Genomic DNA, 21,274 nt, shown 5'->3' with positions numbered 1-21,274 from the left:
GTTTGGTGTAGTGGTTAAGTGTGCGGACTCTTATCTGGGAGAGCCGGGTTTGATTCCCCACTCCTCCACTTGCACCTGCTAGCATGGCCTTGGGTCAGCCATAGCTCTGGCAGAGGTTGTCCTTGAAAGGGCAGCTGCTGTGAGAGCCCTCTCCAGCCCCACCCACCTCACAGGGTGTCTGTTGTGGGGGAGGAAGGTAAAGGAGATTGTGAGCCGCTCTGAGACTCTTCGGAGTGGAGGGCGGGATATAAATCCAATATCTTCATCTACCTCACAGGGTGTCTGTTGTGGGGGAGGAAGGTAAAGGAGATTGTGAGCCGCTCTGAGACTCTTCGGAGTGGAGGGCGGGATATAAATCCAATATCTTCTTCTTCATCATCATCTTCTTCTTCTTGCTGGAGCCAGCAGCCTTTCATAATTAAAGAACCAAACTGCATCAAAACTCAGAGCAAGAGATTGCCAAAAAAGCCATTATTAGAAAGCCCATACACATAATTTAACATATCTACCTTAACATTACTGATAACTGAAGGTTTGCTTGATAATGCATAATGTTTCCACAGCCCCAAACATCACTTGCTGTGAGTCCTTTATTAAGAAGTAGCCTGACAAGGTCTCACAATAAGTATTAATTGCACACAGGAACACCCAGTGCAGTTGTTACAGTGCTGTCATAAATCTGTGCATGGGTCATGCTTGGATTACTGGCAACTGTTCACCTCTATCATTTCCCTTTCTGTAAAGTATCTCTAAAAAGCATTTTAGTCTCATAAAAATATTTGTCTAACATTCTCTTCACACACTGACTATTCTATCATCCCACCTATTCCTCCAGGAGACCTTAACTTGAAGATTCCATTTTCTTTTTTTTCACAAAAGACATATTTAGTTGAATATTGAGCCACATTTTGATTCCTCTGCTGTTGTAATTCCAAAAAAGTTTTAACCCTGGAACATGTTTTCTGTTCCTCTGGAAGAGAACTCAGTCTTGTTTGTTCAAAGCCACACAGCTGTTTGCTATTATAAATGCGGTGTCAATATTACAGACGTGGCTTCAGTAGATTTAAGTTTCATTTTATACTCATATCTACTTTGACACACAAATAGATAGGGATGGGCATGAACCAGGAAAATGCAGTTCAGTTCATGGTTCATTGCTGAACCGCCAACTGAACCCAGAAACCAGGCGACTTGTTTGCTAATCAAACCAGTTTGTGGCCCTGCAAATCCCATTGAAAGGGACTGTAGTCTCTTTAAATGAGGTTTGCAGTAAGACTGAAAAACAGCTGAGTGGTGGGTAGCAAGCTGATCAGCTGTTTTGGGCAGTCTTGTGCAGTCCCTTTAAACTTTAAAAGGACTGCAGAAGATAGCCCAAAAAAAACAGCAACCAGCAAGGGGGGGCGGGAGATCCCCCAGGAAGAGACTTCCCTCCCATCTTTCTGGGGGCTGCAGTGAGCCATAGCTAGCAAAAAGGTGAGGGTGAAGTACCCCTGGAAGGCACTTCACCCCTACCATTTAAACTTTCCTTTCTGCTCCCTGTGGCTTTTTGTGGTAAGCAGAAAGCAAGACTGTTTAAATGGTCCTGTTTTCTGCTCCTCATGAAAAGCCACAGGGAGCTAAAAGAAGGGTTTAAATGGTTGGGAGTCATTTAAACCCTGCTTTCTGCTCCTCGCAGCTTTACACATGGAGCAGAAAACAGGACCATTTAAACTCCTGTTTTCTGCTCCCCGCAGAAAGCCGCAGTAAAAAGTAAGCAGTGGTGGTTTAAATGGCTCCAAGCCATTTACATCCTGTTTTCTACTCCTACAAAAAGCTGCAGGGAGCTGAAAGCAGGGCATAGATGGCTCTGAGACACCAAATTGCTGAGTGGTGGGGAGCTTCCAGCCGCTCAGCTATTTCTTATGAAGAGCAGAAAGCAGGGGCAAACCCCTGCTTTTTGCTCTTCATGAACCATCACAAGCCAGCATAATTGCACTCAAAATTGTGGTAGTTCATTCCAGTTCAGTTCACAAACTTTGGTTTGTGAACTTGAAACAGGCAAAAAAAATGTGACAAACTTTAGTTCATCGGCTGGATTGTGCCTATCCCTGGATATATATATATAGATATATAGATGACAGCTTAAAAATGAAAGGGAACTGTGAAAGAGAAAAGTATTACTAATCTATTCATGTCTTTTATGTAGAGATTAAAGTTTTGGAAGATAATATGCAACTAGAATTGGATTTGCAGAGAATCAGCATGCCGACAGAGGAAATTAACAAACTTGAAGTGGATAATTTTAGTAAGTATGCTGCACTTAATCTGCTTTCTTATTTTATATTATAGGTGAAAACAGCTAAGTGAGTAGTCTGTTCTAGCTACTTTAAAAGTTACCTTCAGGTTACTGTAGTAGTTGCCTTCTGGCATACTGTAAACCAATGTCATGAATCCCACAGGGTTGAGGTAGATTTTGGGGAAACTATAGGGGATGCTGTGTTCTTATATTTAGAGGATACAGATGATGTTTTCTGGCTTTATTTACTGATGACAAGATTTTATTGGTGTTCGGCATAGTTTCCTGTCAACCCCTGTTTTGATCTCATTTGAGACTTGAAAATGCTATGAACTCATCAGAATATGGGACCAGGCCTTTGTTTAAATAGAGTTATTTATTTGTACATTTTAGTACCCTTCCTCCAGAGAGCATTAGTAATCCTGACTTCAACCATTTTATCCAGCCAACTAGAGGTGTGCATTTGGATATACTCAATGTGAAAGTAAACCCTAATTAGCTGTCTCAAGTTCGCTTGGGGATGTGCGAAATGATTCAAAACACTTCCAAAATTCTGGAAGTAACAACAATTCCCTGGAGTTTTGGGAGTGTTTTGGTTTGGGGGAAGCACAGAAGTGGTGAGGAAGAGAGGGGGGAAATGGCCTGTTAGTCTTTCCATCCCTTAAAATTTTAAAGGACTAGATGCCCTCCTCCCATAGCTGATGCTGTCTAAATAGCTGGTAGTGGGGTAACTAGAAAGCTATTAAACCTGAAGTCATCCTCCTCAATTGGTGGAACCAGGTGCCTATTCCATCATCTAGCCACCACTTGATACTTACTGTGTGAATAGCAGCGAAGTTAGCCTTGGCCAGTAAGTGGGAAACCAACAAAATTTCCTTTCTCGCAAACTGGAGATCCAAGCTTCAAGAGGGGATTGGATAAACATATGGAGCAGGGGTCCATCAGTGGCTGTTAGCCACAGGATATAGATGGAATGCTCTGACTGGGGCAGTGATGCTCTGTATTCTTGGTGCTTGGGAGGTGGGGGGGGACAGTGGGAGGGCTTCTAGTGTCCTGGCCTCACTGATGGACCTCCTGATGGCACCTGGTTTTTTGGCCACTGGATGGACCATTGGCCTGATCCAGCATGGCTTCTCTTATGTTCTTAAGCTTTGGGATTCCTATGTAATGGAAAAAATAGAAGACCAAATAGCGCAATGAGACACAGCTCCTACTGTTTACCATTTTGTTACAAAATGGCTTCCATATATCACTTACCTGACAGTATACAACCTACTTCCAAGCAACCTAATCGTGCTGGAGCTTTATATATTCTGATTATGTTTTTCTTTCTTATCCATCTCTCTTTCTATGCTTCTCTCTGTCTGTTCATTTCTGTGTGCCAATACCATTTGCTCTTCTCCTATTTGACCAAATGTTTTATTTCATTTTTATGTACTTTTTAAAGATTCAATAAATTTTTAATTTTTTTAAAAAAAAGAACAGGAGAGGTTTTAGTTCACCCACAACATTTCTGTCAAATGTAATTTATCTGTTGACTGAATCTCTGTGCTTATTGGCCAGAATTACATAAAGGCTTCCTGTTGAATCATCCGTGTTTGTAAACTGTTAGGCGGTAATCCTGAATTATGTGGCATTTTGGAGCTCTTTAAATAATCTGTTATTTATTCTGGCATCTGGATTCACTGTTAGCCTTAGATGTATTTGACTTATTTAATTAATTTATTTATTTTTTAAAAAGACCCTTAGAGGCTGCAAACGAGCTTTTTCCAGTGCATCTTGGGAATTTCCAATTGTGTCTCCAACTCAGTAATTTGATTAGAAATTGGACTGTTCTCCTTACAATCAATCACATTGGAAATGTGCCATTAAAATATTTTTTTTAAAAAAATTATATATAAAAAAGATGTTAAAATATTCTTATTAGAACCCCCCCCCCAGTTAACTAATACATATGAAGAGACAAGACTTGTGATCAAGGGCAAATGGCTTCTTTGACAAATTTTGTGAACCCAGGTTTTCATTAGATGATAATGCATTTAACTACTATTCAGAAATCCTATTGAAAGCTGTAACAGAAGCAATTTTGTCACGTGACTGGTCTGCATCACTTATTGATTCATACAGGAAGTGTTCTCCTTTATATTATGGCTGTATCCCTGAAACTTCGTTTACAATTGCTAATTATTTGGTTGCTGTGAAAAATCCCAAACACAGACATTTAATTATTTTAGCAAGATGTAATTCACTCCCAATAGCCAAGTACACAAGAAGGGCTTAAAGGTATTCCCTGGATTGAAATAAACTGTTCTTGTGCAGGTCCTTGGATAAAATAGTGCCACTGAGTGAGCCAATATGCTATAGTGGTTCGAATGTTGGACTAGGATCTTGGAAACTCATGCATAAATCCCCACTCTTCCATAGAAACTCACTGGCTGATCAAACTGTTGTTTTCAAATGCGGGTTGGTTGGAAGCTGTTAGAGCCCCGTGGCGCAGAGTGTTAAAGCTGCAGTACTGCAGTTCTAAGCTCTGCTCATGACCTAAGTTCGATCCCTGGCGGAAGCTGAGTTTTCAGGTAGCCGGCTTGGGGTTGACTCAGCCTTCCATCCTTCTGAGGTCAGTAAAATGAGTACCCAACTTGCTGGGGGGGAAGTGTAGATGACTGGGGAAGGCAATGGCAAACCACCCCGTAAAAAGTCTGCCGTGAAAACGTTGTGAAAGCAACGTCACCCCAGAGTCGGAAATGACTGGTGCTTGCACAGGGGACCTTTCCTTTCCTTTCCTGGAAGCTGTTGCTAGATTTCTTGCATACGTTTTACAATGATCTTAGTATTTATTGTTTTGCTCTGTTTCCCTTTTAACCATAATCCCAACAGCGTATGATTGAAGGGATTGAAAATGAAATAAAAAAATAAAAATGGAATTATTTGCCAATACAGTAAAGTGAACAGGTCATATTGGCTCAGTCTCTTTAAGAACACGAACACATTGTTCTTAGTCCAGGCAACAAAGCAACTGCTGTGTCCCTTGTCTAACCTAATACATCTACTCTTTTAGGAATTTATCTACTTATAATAGCCTTAAAGTCAGGACAGCAGTGGTTTAATCTGAGTGTTCAACATGATTCCAGTAGCTTTTGATGAAGTTATGGTAGACCTTGGCATATCGCATTTATATCTGCCTTCCCAATTATAATTTTTAACTCTGTTGGTAAAAACACAGGTCCTTGGATAAAATAGTGCCACTGAGTGAGCCAATATGCTATAGTGGTTCGAATGTTGGACTAGGATCTTGGAAACTCATGCATAAATCCCCACTCTGCCATAGAAACTCACTGGCTGATCAAGGGCCAGTTAGTCTCTCTCATCCTTTCTCACAGGATTATTGTGAGGGTAAAATGGCTCTGTATCCTGCTGCTAATCAACATTTATCTTGTGGAAAATTAGTATTTGTTTTACAGGAGCCAGTTATAGGGAAGTTTAATTGTTATCAATTACTTATTTTGTAATATGTCTTTTTTATTAGCCATTTGGTACAAGATGATTCTACCTCCAAGGTTTGATAAATCCAAGAAGTATCCTCTTCTCATACAGGTGTATGTAAAATTTTCTTTAAACTTTTTTTTCATAACTTTGCTATGTCAAATAAGGTATTTATAATGACATCTCTGTCAAATAGAGCAAAGGCTAAATAGTTAATTAGTAAAACAGATCTAAGTTTCACACTAAGTTTTATAGAGGAGCCATGTGATTGGCTCTTTCAACATTTACTTAGTCTAAACATAGGTGTGGAGGGGGCAGTGATTATATTGGGGCCATTTTGCTAGGCTTTTAAGTTTTTCTGCCTGCATCATTTCCCCAGTAGAAACTGGGCCCCTTAAATGTCCAGTATAGGGAAAGATAGCTAAGGTACCTGTCCCCCTACCAGAACTAACAGCTAGTTTTGAAGGGAGGAGGCTGTGGCAAAAGGATACTCTTCTATAGTGTTTCAGCCCTAATCCAAGTAGGTTCCCAGCTTCCATGACTGATGTTTATGTAAAGATTAGAAAATCCAATCTCAAATCTTCCACAGAATGTGCAATTTGACCTTTACAAAGAGAGGAAACAAAAGGTATAAAGAAAGAAATGAGTGGTGGAGTTTGATTGCAGCTAAATAACTTCAGTAGAAAATGCTACACTCATTTACAGCATGTGCATTCTTAAGATTCTTGATAGTTATGCGAATAACTGACCTTGGAGCAACTCTACCTTTTCCAATTTTGTTTATATTCAGGGGTCATTTTGTAGAAAAATAGCTGTGCTCATCCAGGGATTATTATGCAGCTGCACATATTATTCAATGGACAAGGAGGTGGAACTCTCAGGAGGAGGAGGAGGAACTCTCAGAAAGGTTCAGGAGCTGTGCTCCTGTGAGCTCCCACTGAATCTGGGGCCTGCTTATATCCTCTTCACATTCCCAATTTGGGAAGGTTGCGAGATTCACTTTGTTTCTGTATGCTTGGATGGTATATTTGGTCAGATGGATCTTACAACTAAATTAAAGAAGACCACAGCTTTATATCATCAGAGCAAAATAAAGGGAACATCCCCCCCCCCCAAGTGCTAGGAACACTTTTCTATATATATAAAAAAAAGATCCTTAGGAGCCCAATGCATTTTTAGCCTCTCTCGGTGCACTTCATCAGAAAGTTCTAGAAAAGTCACATGGAAAGCCTCCCCCTCCTCAGTTTTCTTTTGCTCATACACATTTGGAAAAAGTATTAATCTGCAACTCATAAACAGATGTCCAGAAAGAGAGAGAGAGAGAGGTATAGTTTCCTGAAGTATACATTCCTGAGTTCAGGTTCTCCTTTCTCCTTTGCAAAGGCTAAATGCTAGACCAGGGGTGTCAAACTCATTTGTTATGAGGGCCGGATCTGACATAAATGAGACCTAGTTGGGCCGGGCCTTTTTGAGCCGGGCTGTGTGTGTACCTATTTAAGATTAGGTAGCAGAGATATAAACTTTATAAAGGACACAGACAAACACAATTAAAATTTTTTAAAAAAATAAAATAAAACATGTTTAAAACATTAGCATTCATTGGTCTTAAAGGTCTTTCTTTGTATCTCTCCCATGCGATTCGGGAAACTGGACAAAGAAACCTCTGACCCTTTCCTTCCTTCCCCAGGGAGCCAGTAGGGGGAGGAGCCTCAGCCAATAGAAGGAAGAGAGGCTTGGCTCAGTAGCTCTGCTGTGCAATTTAGTGAGCCTGGCAAAGCACCCTCTCCCTCCGCTTCCTCCCCAAGGGAGGAACCTCAGCCAATGGGGAAAATAGAGACTTTGCTCTGTAGCTCCTGTGCGATTGAACAAGCCTTGCAAAACAAGCTGTGATGCAGAAGGAAGCAAGAGAGAGGGAGAAGGAAGATGACAGCCAGTTGCTCGAGGGCCTGATAGGAGCCCTCCGAGGGCTTGATTCGGCCCCTGGGCTGCATGTTAGACACCCCTGTGCTAGACTGTTTACAATTTTCTCCTAAGCATTTAACATCGACGCAGTGCCAAACTATAAACACGGAAGGCATTCATGAATTAAAAAGAATTTTTGCATTTCCTGTCAACCATATATGGGGATTTAATTGTGCAAAGAAATGGCAGATGGCAAAAATATCATTCTGTTAGGCTGTTATGACTTGGGAGTACCTACAAGAATGAAGGTGATATGAACAGGCATGCTTAAGGGTGACATTTAGTTTCACCCATGCTGTATTAAATGTTTTTTGCTACCTGGTACCTGAATCTGAGATTCCATGAATATTTACTGCAGGTATGGAGGACCTTGCAGTCAAAATGTGAAACATACGTTTGGCATCACTTGGATAACCTATCTTGCCAGCAAAGAAGGGATTGTGGTGGCCCTTTTGGATGGTCGAGGAACAGCCTTCCAGGGTGATAAGATGTTGTATGCCGTCTATCGCAAACTTGGGGTTTATGAAGTTGAAGATCAAATCTCGGCAGTAAGGTAAGGCCACATCTCCGTAACACAGAAAATTTGCAAAGCAAACCATGACGTTTCATTACATTAACTAGCATCTGAGAATGAACTTTCCGGGTGCTTCAGATCATTTATGTTGGGAGACAGCAGTTTTTGGAGCAATAATTCATTCTCATGGATCCAAAGGGCACTCTTATTACGTGGCAAAAATATCCATTTCAGCAAAATGACCTACCTAATGGTAGTGGGCTTGTAAAGTGGTTGTGGGACGAATTCTTTGTGAAAGAATACCAGGTGTGTCAAGAGAAGAGAACATAAAGTATGATGATAAAAGGGACATAGCATTTTGTTGTAAATCCTAAAAAGCCCTGACCTGGATAGCAGCCCAGGATAGCCCATTCTCGTCAGATCATGAAAGCTGAACAGGGTTGGCCCTGCTTAGCGTTTGAATGGGAGACAACCAAGAAAGTGCAGGGTCCCAGTGCAGAGATAGGCAATGCCAAATCACCTCTGAACATCTCTTGCCTTGAAAACCTTATGGAGTTACCGTAAATCAGCTGTGACTGGATGACAAAAAATAAAATCCTAAAAAGGCAACTATGTTAATCTGTTGTAGAACAACCGATGGAGCCTTCAGGTAACATTAGACTTACCAAATCTATTGTGTTGTGTTTTGGAGACAGGAGGAGGCTCAGATGAAATAGGCTTGCCTGTAAAAGCTCATGCCACATTTCAAAGATGCCACCGGACACTTTGTTGTTGTTTTTTCATTTTTATCTGTTGCCAACCTTCCCAGCGATGTTTGCTTTGTGAACGAGCTCTTCTTGGCTCCTACATTTGCTGGCATCAGCCACACTCTTTGGACAGATTTCAAAGACTTTGTAGCTTTCAGAACCTCTGTGCTTGTTAGCAAATAATTCCAGGGGACTGTATGACGCTCAGAATTGTGCATGGAACAGATTGGTACATGGGCAATAATTTAAAATGTGTGAAATGCGTCAGGGCTTGACAAGTAATGTAGATTTTGAGTGCGGGAACCAAGAATAGAGCCCATAAAGACTTATCCTCACACCCTTTGCTCTAGGGTAGCACTACATCTCTACGGGTTCTCTCTTATCTCTGCCATCCTGTTCCTGTGTGTTGACTCTTCCATTTCCTCCACATGTAAGGGTGATGTTGCTTTTAACTGCTTTTTTTTAAAAAAAGCAAAGATTGAAACAGATCAGAAATTTCGCCATTCTGACCTTCTCGTTAATATCACTTGTTTACTTCTTTACAGGGCCACAAGTGCACCGCTTGCTTTACAGTAACCATATAACCCATAAATTAGTTTGTATTGCTCTAAAAGTGTTTTGAGATAACAGGAAACTTGGCTAGGTATTCATCCGTCCTGGCACAGAGCAATATCAAGCTACGTATTCCAGCAGTCTGCTGGGAAAGTCTACATGGGGAACAGCTGGGGATTGCAAAAAGATTACTGTAACACTTTTGTCCTCCAAATTTCACTCTGTCCCCCCTACCGAATTGGGGGAGGAGTTGCAGGCAGCCCCATGACTGGGGAGGGATGCACTCATCCACATGCTGGAGTGTAGGTGTAACTGGCAACAGAGGGGGGTGGTTAAGGGCTTTATAGACTCCTCTGGGCCTGCCCTTGCCAATTTGGTGTAGTGGTTAAGTGTGTGGACTCTTTATCTGTGAGAACTGGGTTTGGTTCCCCACTCCTCCTCCATCAAGGTGAAGTTCACATTCTGTGTGATCATTAGAACAGTTTGTTTATTTACTTCATTTATAGTCCACCTTTCTCGCTGAGACTCGGCAGATTATATAGTTTAAAACGATGCAACAAGAACTATAGAAACAGTGAGTGAAACTGTCTCACATTATTATTTATTTAAAACATTTGTTAGCCACCTTTCTTCCTTACAGAGCTCAAGGATAAAACACATAATTAAATACATTAAAAGCACAAAACCCAAAATTGAAAACCACAGATCAGGACTGCTAGTAGACTTAACCAAATACAGTCTTAAATAGAACCATCTTCAGCCGCCTCCTAAAATTGAAAGTGAGGGGTCCAACTGCAGCTCTCTGGGGAAGTTGTTCCCACTCTGGTGCACCCACCAAATAAGGCTCTTTGACTGTTGAGACAGTCGGGAAGGTTTCTCCCTGTGATCTTAATTCTTGGGCAGGAACATATAGTACAAGACAGCCCTTCAGATACCACAGTCTTTTGTCCTCCAGCTGTCCCATGACTGCACAGCCCTTCAGATACCCCATATGGGGCCTTACATTTTAAAACTTTGAATCGGACTTGGGAGTGGGTCGGTAGTCAGTGTAATTGCTGTAGTATTGGGGACATATGTTCCTGATAGCTGGCCCCAACTAGCAGTCTAGCTGCAGCATTCTGTGTTAGCTGCAGCCTCTGAACACTCTTCAAGGGAAGCCCCAAGTAGAGCACATTACAGTAGTCCAGTCTAGATGTAACTAAGGCACAGATCGCTGTGGCTAGAAGTGGCTGTGCCAGGAATGGATGTAGTTGATACACCACCCAAAGCTGGGCAAAAGCAATCCAAACCATCGAGGCCACCTGGTTTTTAGCATGACTGCTGTGCTGAACGCCATTCCCCAAGCTTTTCAAGGGGGGTGTAAGCCCATACAAAACAGGAAAGATCTCAAGTCCCACGTCTGTCTTTCTGCTAACCCAGAGAACCTGGGTCAAGATTGAGTTCCGTTTGTTCACTCTCCTCCAGCCTGTTACTGACTCCCAGCACCGGTTCAGAACATCAACAGGATTCTGGGTGTCATTCACATATTGGTGACACTACAGCCCATACCTCCTGATGAGCTCTCCCAGTGGCTTCATATAGATATTAAATAGAATGGAGGATACTATGGAACCCTACAGTACATCACGCTATTGGCAATGGAGCACAGCAGCAATTCCCCAATACTATCTTTTGATACCAGTTCCCCCAGATAGGACTTGAACCACCATCGCACAGCACCCCTTAGACCCAGTGCTGAGAGGTGATTGAGTAGGATATTATAGTTGGCCCCTGAAAAATCTAGCAGAACTAGCAGTCATATTCCCTCTGGCTAGTTCTTGGTTGAGGTCATCAAACCAAGATGACCAAAACAGTCTCTGTACCAAATCTCAGCCTGGAGCCAAATTGAAATGGATCCAGATAAATCCACCCTCTTCCAAGAGCCCCTGGAAGTGCCGGATTAAACCTTATGGAGGTCCCTAGGCAGTCAAAATCTGGGCAGGGGGGCTTGCAAATTATCTCTGAGTCAGAGCATCCTCCCCACTGCCCGCAGACCCCACTACTGCCTGCTGGCACCTTCTCAAAAGCCCCTTTGACAGCACTGTGGGGGAGAGGCAGAGAGAAGCAAACTTGGCAATGACTCCAGCAGCAGCCACACCAGACAAGTTGGGCAAAGAGCGGATCAGTTGTTGGCTGTGCTTGCAGGCTGGGAGGGCTGCAAGCAGGGAGGAAACCAGTCCGGGCCCCCTAAAGGTGTGGGGGCCTATAGGCCAGTGCCTAGTTGGCCTAATTGTCAAGCCGGCCCTGACCCCTGGAGCTGAGAAGCAACCACTCACTCAAGCACCTTGCCCAAGAATGGAAGACTGAAGAAGAGTGCACTAAAAACAGTATAATGCATACAAAGGACCAGTATAATACATACAAACAGAGCGCCAGAGATGGATTGCAAAAGAGTAGTATAATAAAAACCATGTATTTTATGAAGGAACATGCCATGAGAACTACCTAAAATTCACAGATGGTTGGCCTCCTCCACAGCTGCCAACCCAGAGGCTGGGAATGCAGAGGGAGAATGTTGCTGAAATGGAAATGTGCTGAGTCAGACATTTCTGTCTGCAGCTGTGACTGTATCTGCTCCCAGTCTGAACTGTCCACTTCCTTGCAGTGACGTGTGTGTGGGCTTCTCCTCAGCAGCGTAAATGTACTGGTGATGGAGTTCCTGGAGTGAGAATTGCCCTGTTTATTTTCTTTGCTGTTTGGCTTCCTCCAGCCAGTGTTTCAAGACACTGGCATGGGCAAAGAGAACAGTCCTTGGCCTTATTATTCCTTTCTGTCACTTCCTCCATTGCTTTCCAGTAGCTTCCCCTTGTTTATTAATATTTTCTTAGGGCCTGTTGATTGAAGAGGTCAGTTTCCCCAGGCACTTAACTTCACCCACTAGGACTGTACTGTTTAGATATAGTATGTGGTTATAAGGGAGGAGCATCAAGGCTGGATCTACAGATTTACTGAGCACACCTAGAATCTCTCCCACACATTCTGTTCTCTTTAACCAAATTACCTTCTGGAGCTTTTTATTAGGTTCTCTTCAGGCAGTATTCATCTTCCACATTATTTGGCTTGATGGTTTCTATATGTCGGTTACATTTATGCCTTGCTGTCTCCCGAAATATATCAGAACAGTCTCTTTGCCTCACTTTTAGCCTCATTATAGCTCAGAACCAGGGGTCGTTTTGTAGAAAAAAAAGGTGGTGGAGCTCATCCAGGGATTGTTATGCAGCTGCACCTACTATTCAGTGGACAAGGTAGGTGGGAAGGGAGAGGGGGAACCCTCAGAAAGGTTGAAGAGCTGAGCTCCTGCTGAATCTGAGACCTGCATCCATCCATTCATTTTCATCCTGTTCTTCTGAGGAACTAGGGGCAGCAGTCATCTTCCCACCCACTCCCGTTTTGTCCTGTAACAATCATGAGCAGTGTTCCCTCTAAACTAAGGTAGCATGAGCTAGCTCACAGATTTTTAGCCTCCAGCTCACACATTTTTGTCTTAGCTCTGGAAGGATGACCCCAGAGCCCACTAATTTATGCAGGAGCTCACAACTTTAATGCCAGTAGCTTCCGAAGTAGAATTTTTGCTCACAAGACTCTGCAGCTTAGAGGGAACATTGATCATGAGAGGTAATTTAGGCTGAGAAAGACTAGGAAGGACCTAAAGTCACCTAGGGCATTTTATTGCAAAGTGGGGACTGGAACCAAGATCTCCCAAGTCCAACACTCCAAATACTGTGTTACACCAGTTGTCCCTTCTTAGTTCTCCCACTCAACACTGTAGGGGCATTAAATGAAGGAATTGTCCTGCTTACCAAATTGGGGGTGGGTGAGCCCCAGGTTACAACAGGTCTCTCAACAAGGATTCCAATTCAAAATCAAGTCCAGGGTTCACTAACACATTCTAAAAGTAGTTCAAGTTCACATAGCAAGGTTCTAGAGCATAAGCCAGATAAGTAGCTGGCAGGATCATCAGAGCAGTTGTAGACAAGTTGATCCCACTCTGACTGCAGCCTTGTCTAGAGAATTCCCCTTGCTGGCTCCCATGTTAGACTTCTCCTTACAAGCTGAGTCAGCTGCTCTACACATGAGGAGTACTGGGGCTCAGATCCTGTTGTGACTTATCAGTCTTTCCTAGCATTTCCTTAGCAGAGGGGAGGCCATGAGCTGCCAGTCATGCACTCCTGCACCTGGTCCATGCTTCAACCCTAGCCTTTTACTTCCTCTTTTCCTGGGGTGCTTCAGGAGACTGTGGTGGGCCAAGTCCTGGGCAGGTCCATGCTGGGAAATTCAAGCTTGAGGGTGCTGCTGGCTGAAGAGGTGGGGGATGCTGGCTCAGGGTCCCTGTGGGGAGGCATGTCATTGAGAAGGTCTGCCAAGATGGGCTTGGAGGCAGATTGTCCTCCTCCTCCAAAGACTTCTGTTCCCATTCTAATCCAGGGTGGTCCATGAGAGAAGTCTACAGACACAGTATCCCAAGAGAAAAGATAGTGGTGGTGGAAAGTGCTTTCAAGTTGCAGCTGATTTATGGTAATCCCTCATGGAGTTTTCAAGGCAAGAGACTAATGGCAAACAGCCATTACCTGCCACTGTGTAGCAACCCTGGTCATAGCAGAAAATGTCAGAAGAAGAAGAAAAAGAAACATTTATATTGGCCTAAGAGGATTGGAGTGGAAGGAATATGGCTTTGAAAATCAGCGTGTTCATTAAGTGTCATCAGTGCTTATGGAACTTCATGAAAATTGATTAATACTAGAGATGGGCATGAATTTTGCCCTGTTCATGGTTCACAAACTGAAGTTCATGACAGGTTTACTGTCACTAATTTCCATGAGTTTTTAAAGCAGTTTGTGGTGGTTTGTGGATACAGCAGAAAGCAGGAGTTTAAAGGGACTCTGAGTCCCTTTAAACCCTTTACACTTTAAAGGAACTGCACAAGAAAGCCAAAAGAATAGCTGAGCTGTGGGGAATTGGCCTCCCAATTGCTCAGCTGTTTTTTTGGACTTTCTGCTAACCCTTTTTAAAGGGACTGCGGCCCCATTCAAAAGGGTTTGGGGGGCCATAAACTGGTTCGGTTCATGAACAAGCCTCCTGGTTCAATTCAGTTTGTGGTTTGGCCACAAACTGCATTTTTCTAGTGAATGCCCATTCCTATTCAGTACTTAAAAGTTGAGTATGCAGAGGATTTTATTCCACTGGATTTTGCAAAGATAAAATGGCTAATTATAAACATGGTAAATCTTATGTTATTTTCAAGCCAATGCAAATCTCAATACCAGAAAGGTCACATCAACATCTTATTTGACCCTCTCAAAAGGCTCTTGTAAACTCTTCGCTCGTAAGCTAAACAGAATCAGCATTGGCTGCTGGATGTGATACAGAAGTGAAAAATTTGCATGTACAGTCATAATACCAGATGATATGCATGCGTGATTCACACACTGAGTCTTTCATGGAAGTGCCTTCTGCAGAGAATTTCGTTAAACTGAGTATGACCGTTGGGAGAGCGGACATTGTTTCTAAAAACCAGCGAACTATGAGCCTGCCTTCTTTTGACCAAGTGCATGGTCTTGAGGGACCGGTTGATGTAGCACGGTTGTAGGTCAGAAAGTTTGGACCAGATCAGTCGCTGAAAACCTTCTAAGACCTCCCTAAGCTGCTGTGTCTTGCTTTCTAAAAGGAAAAGCCACATATAAACATAATTAAAGATTAAGCAAGATCAGGGTCCTCCTTCTGCAGTGTCCTGAGGTCATTGTGTTTGGCTTTGCCAATCTCAGAACCTGGTTTAAATCATAATGTGTTTACTAGCAATGTAAGAATTCATTACAGCAACTTTAATAATTTTCATAATGGGCTGCTTAAAAAGAGAAAAAAAAATGCTTGTGCAAATCCCCCAAATATTTGATAAACTCCTCAACTCCTATGTAATGGTTTATTTTATTTTCAACAGGAAGTTTATTGACATGGGATTTACTGATGAGAAAAGAATAGCCATATGGGGCTGGGTATGTATACTGCCTTTCTATTCTTGTTTTCTTGATTAAACCCGAGTATCTGCTTTATATAGTCCAACAGCTGCTCCTGCAAAAGCTTCAGCAGAGTGCATGGAGAATGTTCTTGGATATCCTCTCCCCCACACACACACACACCACCCCTCCTCTAGAGTATTTAGTATGATCTGTCCTCCTATCACATGACCGTGGTGTTTGCAAAAATGAACAGTTGCATCAGCCACCCATCATTTCAATGCTCAGTGTTATTTTCCCAGTGGGGTGTCTCCGTGTTTGAGTACAAAGAGGTGGCTAAGAGAAGGAAGACAACTGTGTCTTTAGCACAGCAAGTTCTTGCCACTTAAAGCAGTTCTGTAAGTGTATGGTAACTTGACAGAGAATCAACACCAGGATGCAGTACTCAGCTCAAGTGTTTGTAAACTAAACTGGGACGTCAGCCAACGATTCATTGAATTTGCCCAGTGCTTTCCTGTTTATAAATGTTGGTTAGTCTCTGCTTATCTCTCAGGGCGGGTCCTAGTCTCCCTTTCTTTAATTGATTGTATTGTTCTGCTGGAGGGGAAGGGGTTCTTTGATGGTCACCCTTTTTGCCGTGTCCCTCTTTGGCCTGCATTCCAAAAGGAGAGGCTCGTCATCCAGGAACATAAGATACAGGACAAATGCCTAGAGTGAATGTGTTTTAAACAGAGGAAATTTTATACTGAGTGCTGACAAACAAACATTTTTGAATTTTGCTGGACAATGCTGATATAACTGTATGCAAGAGAAAATGGGATTGGGTAATCCTGTATATTCTGATGTGGGACATAATATCTGGGAAGGGGTGGGTGGTCAATCAGATGAATTTTCTAATTCCACCCAGGCCTTAATTCTACGCAGTTCAGGACAGGTAGCACACATCACACACAGAAAAATACCACAAATCTAGCAAAGTTTCCAGTTTTACTCATTTCCCTTTCTCATCTCTCTTCTCCTCTCCCTTCATTTCTTCTTGTTTTAGAATTGAACTTCTGCAGGAAGGAATTACCTTCAAATTTAATTTCTATACAGCATCCAAATGACCTAGGGACGTTCAAGTAGCAATAAATAATACTTGTCATTTTTTTCCCCATTAAACAATTTGTATACTCTTAAACTGGAATACACTGGTGTGTTTAGCAGACGCTATGGTTTTTTCAGACCCAAGTTGTGTTTCACTTTCTTTGTTGTTTCTTAATATACTGTTTGCTTGTTACATTTATAGCCCACCTTATTTTCTTTTATGAAACTCAAAGCAGCCTATGTGGGCCTCCTAGCAGATCTCTGGTCCGGGCCCTTTCTAGAAACTTGTTTAGCTTTAGCAAACCTGGTTCAACCAGACTCTTAAGTGTCCTAGTGAAGGAGGAAATTATTTAGTTGACACATTACACAAGAGTGAACATCCAAATGTGAGCCACTCACTCACAGTGATCACGCAGGGCACATCAGTGCGTAGTAAAGTGTCAGACTAGGGTCTAGGGGACCTGGGTTCAAATCTGCCCATGGAAATTTGATTGGTGATCATGGGTCTTTCCCTCTCTCAGCCTAACCTACCTCATGGGGCGATTGTTGTGAGGATAAATGCAGGGCGGTGCGTGGGAGTAGGCAAAGTAGGCAGTCGCCTAGGGCGCCACCTGGCCTACGGGGGCACCACTGGGTGCCCCCTCCCTGACGCATGACTCTGGCTCCTGACCACTGTCCCCTTGTCCTCTCCCAGCACCAAGCTGCCCTCAACAAAGCCAAGCCACCCCCCTCTCCCCGATGTGTGACTTGGCCTCCCACCTCATCCTATTTTGCCACCTGGCATGGCTGGCAAGGACTTATTCTCATTTTTTTGAAAAAATTAAAAATCAGTAAATTAAAAATGTGAAAATTTCAAGTTTGGAGCTCTTCAGTTTCCCTATTTTTTTAACAATGGGGGGCGCTAGTGGGTGATTTGCCTAGGGCACCAGAGAGCCTAGCATCGGCCCTGGATAAACGCAGAGGGGGGCAGAATGGTGTTGCAAAAGACTTTGGGTCCTCAGGTATAAATATCTAAAACCATGGATCTGAAACCATGGTTCAGAGTTGGTTTATTAACCACACTTTTTCTTAATTATGGAGGGGAGGGGTTGGCAAAACATTTTTTATTGAGATTCAGAAAAAGACATACATCAGAAGAATAAAGACCATGTAAACAGATGATCGTAATGTTACTCCTAAGTACACTCAAAACGAATGAGATCTACATATAACAAGACTACCCAGTAGAGTAAAATTAGAAAAATAGTAAAGGTAGTCCCCTGTGCAAGTATCAGTCATTTCCAGCTCTGGGCTGACATCGCATCACGGTGTTTTCATGGCAGACTTTTTATGGGGTGGTTTGCCATTGCCTTCCCCAGTCATCTACACTTCCCCCCGCAACAAGCTGGTTACTCATTTTACCGACCACGGAAGGATGGAAGGCTGAGTCAACCTTGAGTCAGCTACCTGAACCCAGCTTCCACCAGGATCAAACTCAGGTCGTGAGTAGAGAGTTTGGACTGCAGTACTGCAGCTTTACCACTCTGTACCACGGGGCTCCTAGAAAAATATTAAATTAGCATAATATGGATTAGTTGGGAGTATTTCTTGTTCCACAAGATTTTCTACTGCTGGAAACCATAAAGCTTGAAAAACTGGTCGTTTTAATTATGGTTTTGAGTGATATACAAATGCAAACATGGTGGTGTCCTCTTGGATCATTTCCTGGTGTCTTTCTTCTCCTAAATTAGTCACTACTGATATTGAAACACCCTTTCTTTGTGGCATTCTTGCTTTTTTTAAAAAAATGAAGATTTTGAAGAAATCGTGTAACTTTTCATCCAGTTGTTCCCTTATTGCACGCTTCTGCTCTTACTATGCTCTGCACCAGAACTGCTGACAGCAACAATGGTTTTTCAGATTAAGAGTCCTTCTGCCGCTCCCCCCCAGTTTGGAATAACACACACACAAGGTGTTAGGACAGGTACATAAATAGTATCCCCCAGCAGCCCTTTGCCTAGCTCCCCAGAGTCTGGATTTTATACCCCTTCTGTCAGCCCAGGCAGATGCTATCCAATTATATTACTACTGTCTATCAGCAGAAGCTTGCCTAACTTTTCAGTTCGACCTGGGACCCCAGAATGTTGTACTCTCTCATTTTTTCCCTCAAGCAATCCAGCTGTCTAATGCCCTTTCCATCTGTTCTTTAGAATTCAGTCTCTCACCTTACCCTACTTCCAGATATGAGCTCATTCCAGACATTTTGGGTTATGCCAGGAATTAGAAGCAAGTGGGAGAGGCTGCCACTGCTCCATCCTAGAATTCAGGCAGCTGTGCCTTCCAGATGCAGAAGGAATGACTGAATTATGGGAGATTATCAGAGTTTGTTCTGTTACACATCTTAAAGCTTGGCAAGCCAAGTTCCTAGATGCCAGGGTGTCGGGTCTTTATTTAGATATGGCATGCTAGAGTTCTGTCCTTTGCTCCGAGTGTGTTCTTTTTTGGATCCTAGTAGCATGAATAGCCCAGACTACTATCCTGAGCTCACGAGAGAGAGGATAAGCAGGGTCAGTCATAGTTGTCCTTGGATGGGAGGCCACCAGTGTAGATGAGGTTGCTATAATATAGTGGGTCCAACTTTATACAGCCCAAGGTTCTCGCGCTAGAACGCCATTGGGTCATTTGAACCGGCTGGGGGCCTGTGATTGGAGCAGAGCAGCAGGGACTTGGATCCTACTGCTCATCGTTCCTGAGTCCTCAAGCTCAGTCCTCAAGGCTCCAATGAGCCAGGCAGGAACCACTCAGTCCATGAAACATGGAGTCCACATACATAACAGTTGCTGTACAGAGGAAAGCAATGGCAAACCACCTCTTCTCATCTTGTGCCTTGAAAATCCCGTCAGAGGTCACCATAAGTCGATGGCAACTTGATGGCTCTTAATATTAATTTTTTTCAGATGGCACTCGATGGAGACACAAATGGAATGCGGTCAATTAAGGTGGACTGTTAGTTCCTGTTTCTGGTGCTGTCTAATCCTATGCCCTTTTTGTCAAAAATTCAAGGGGCCTTACTTCCAAGTTACAGTATAGGACTGCAGACTAAACAATTCAGTCCTAAAGACACACCTGGCTTAGAAGGTTGTAACAGTTCAGGTCTGCACTGATAAGAGGTTGCAAGAGGTGGAAAAAAGTCTAAAGTTTCCTAGACCCTTTACGCTCCCCAAAACCAGAACAGATCAAGGTGAAGACTGGGGAATTTCAAACATACACATAAACCTTGGATTTCAGATGATGTGTTTTTTTTCCTCAGTAATGCTATAAATCTCGTTATTTTGAGGTACGAAAGAAAAAAATAGAACAAGGATTACTAAAATGCACTCATTTGGGACAAATGTCAAAGGGCAAGCGTTTGAGGCAGGCCCATAGCCATAGCCAGCCGGGGGGGGGGGGGGGGGCTCACTGGTCCAGTGCAGCTCAAGACACAGCATCACACTACCAGCCAGCCAGCCTTGGCAGCCCAAGCTGCCCCCCCCCCCCCCAAACCTGCCTGCTCCTCCAGCTGGAAGAGCAGCAGTAGGAGTGGGGGTGAGCAGCCACCGCTCAAGTTAGAGCCCAATCCACTGCCCCGAGTTGCAGGGCCACGAGGAGGAGGAGGAACCCACCGCAGCTGCCTGCATGAGCACCAGGCCGGGTCTGCATGGCGTCCCTTCCTCTCATGCTTTCTTTCTCTCTCTTGCTGCCAGTCAGGCTTTCTGGGGCGCTGCTGGTCTTGTACACATGTGCACGCGCACGCAGGCACACATGCACAGGTCTGGAAAGCAAGCATGGGCGAGATCCCCTTTTCCACTGGGATCTTGCATTATTCATCACAGGCTGAGATCACACACACAAAATAATGCACTTTCAATGCACTTTCTAACTGGATTTTGCCAGTTCACACAGTAAAATCCATTTGGAAAGTGCATTGAAAATGGACTGAAAGTGCATTGTTTCGTGTGTGTGATTGCAGCCACAGTCGCTTTTTTAGCCTAAGATTAGGGTGGAGGCTCCCCAAGGGAAGAACAGACACACCAAATGGATCGCTTTGATCCATCCCACTCCCCATTCTCTTTTGCCGCAGAAGCTATGCAGAGCCAGGAAGCTGCTCCCAAAGCACAGCCCTGCAAGCCCAGCAGCAGGTTCCCGGAAGAAGGCTCCAGCCAGTCAGGGGTCAGGGGCCCTGAGTTGGGGAGCCTCAGGCAGAAGTCAAGGTGGAGCCCCCAGAACCCGCCCTCCCATGGCTATGGGCCTGCTTTGAGGCTTCACAGTTCTTTTTTATATGAATGGAATTCCTTCCTGTGGTGACTCGCGCTTCTTTCAGCTTCTTCCTCAAAACCCAGCTTTTTTTTCATGACAGCTATTTCAATAATCATCCCAAAGCCAAATCCTTCGGAAAGTGATTCTTCTACCAGGAGAAAAGGGACCTCATCTGCTATGAGTTTAGCTGAACTTTAAGCAACCTGGGGGGGTGGGCGGGCACAGTGATCCACGAGTGATGAGCTGAGAAAGGAATGCTTTTTACTTCACCCTCTGTAAAATGTTGGAAGTGAAGGTGCTGTTCCCTGTCTAAGCCTCTAGACAGCAGCAGACTAGATAGCTAGATAGTTACACTGACCCTGCATGCCTACTCTTCTGCCTCTGTCCCTTT

At 43.5% G+C, this 21,274-nt stretch overlaps 1 protein-coding gene across 2 annotated transcripts in view; it reads left to right on the top strand.

The window, feature by feature from the left end:
• Positions 1-21,274, top strand: part of FAP (fibroblast activation protein alpha) — a 95,904-nt gene that overhangs the window by 61,195 nt on the left and 13,435 nt on the right. For both annotated transcript variants that reach the window (XM_060257265.1, XM_060257266.1), the window contains exons 18-21: positions 2,186-2,284; positions 5,802-5,871; positions 8,079-8,273; positions 15,507-15,561. In XM_060257265.1, the coding sequence (XP_060113248.1) occupies positions 2,186-2,284; positions 5,802-5,871; positions 8,079-8,273; positions 15,507-15,561 (419 nt within the window). The remainder of the gene's footprint in view (positions 1-2,185; positions 2,285-5,801; positions 5,872-8,078; positions 8,274-15,506; positions 15,562-21,274) is intronic.

This window comes from Heteronotia binoei, chromosome 16, assembly GCF_032191835.1.
Source record: "Heteronotia binoei isolate CCM8104 ecotype False Entrance Well chromosome 16, APGP_CSIRO_Hbin_v1, whole genome shotgun sequence".
In the NCBI taxonomy this organism is placed as follows: Eukaryota; Metazoa; Chordata; class Lepidosauria; order Squamata; family Gekkonidae; genus Heteronotia; species Heteronotia binoei.
Note: the sequence above shows the minus strand (reverse complement) of the source record. Positions and strands in the feature narration are given on the sequence as shown.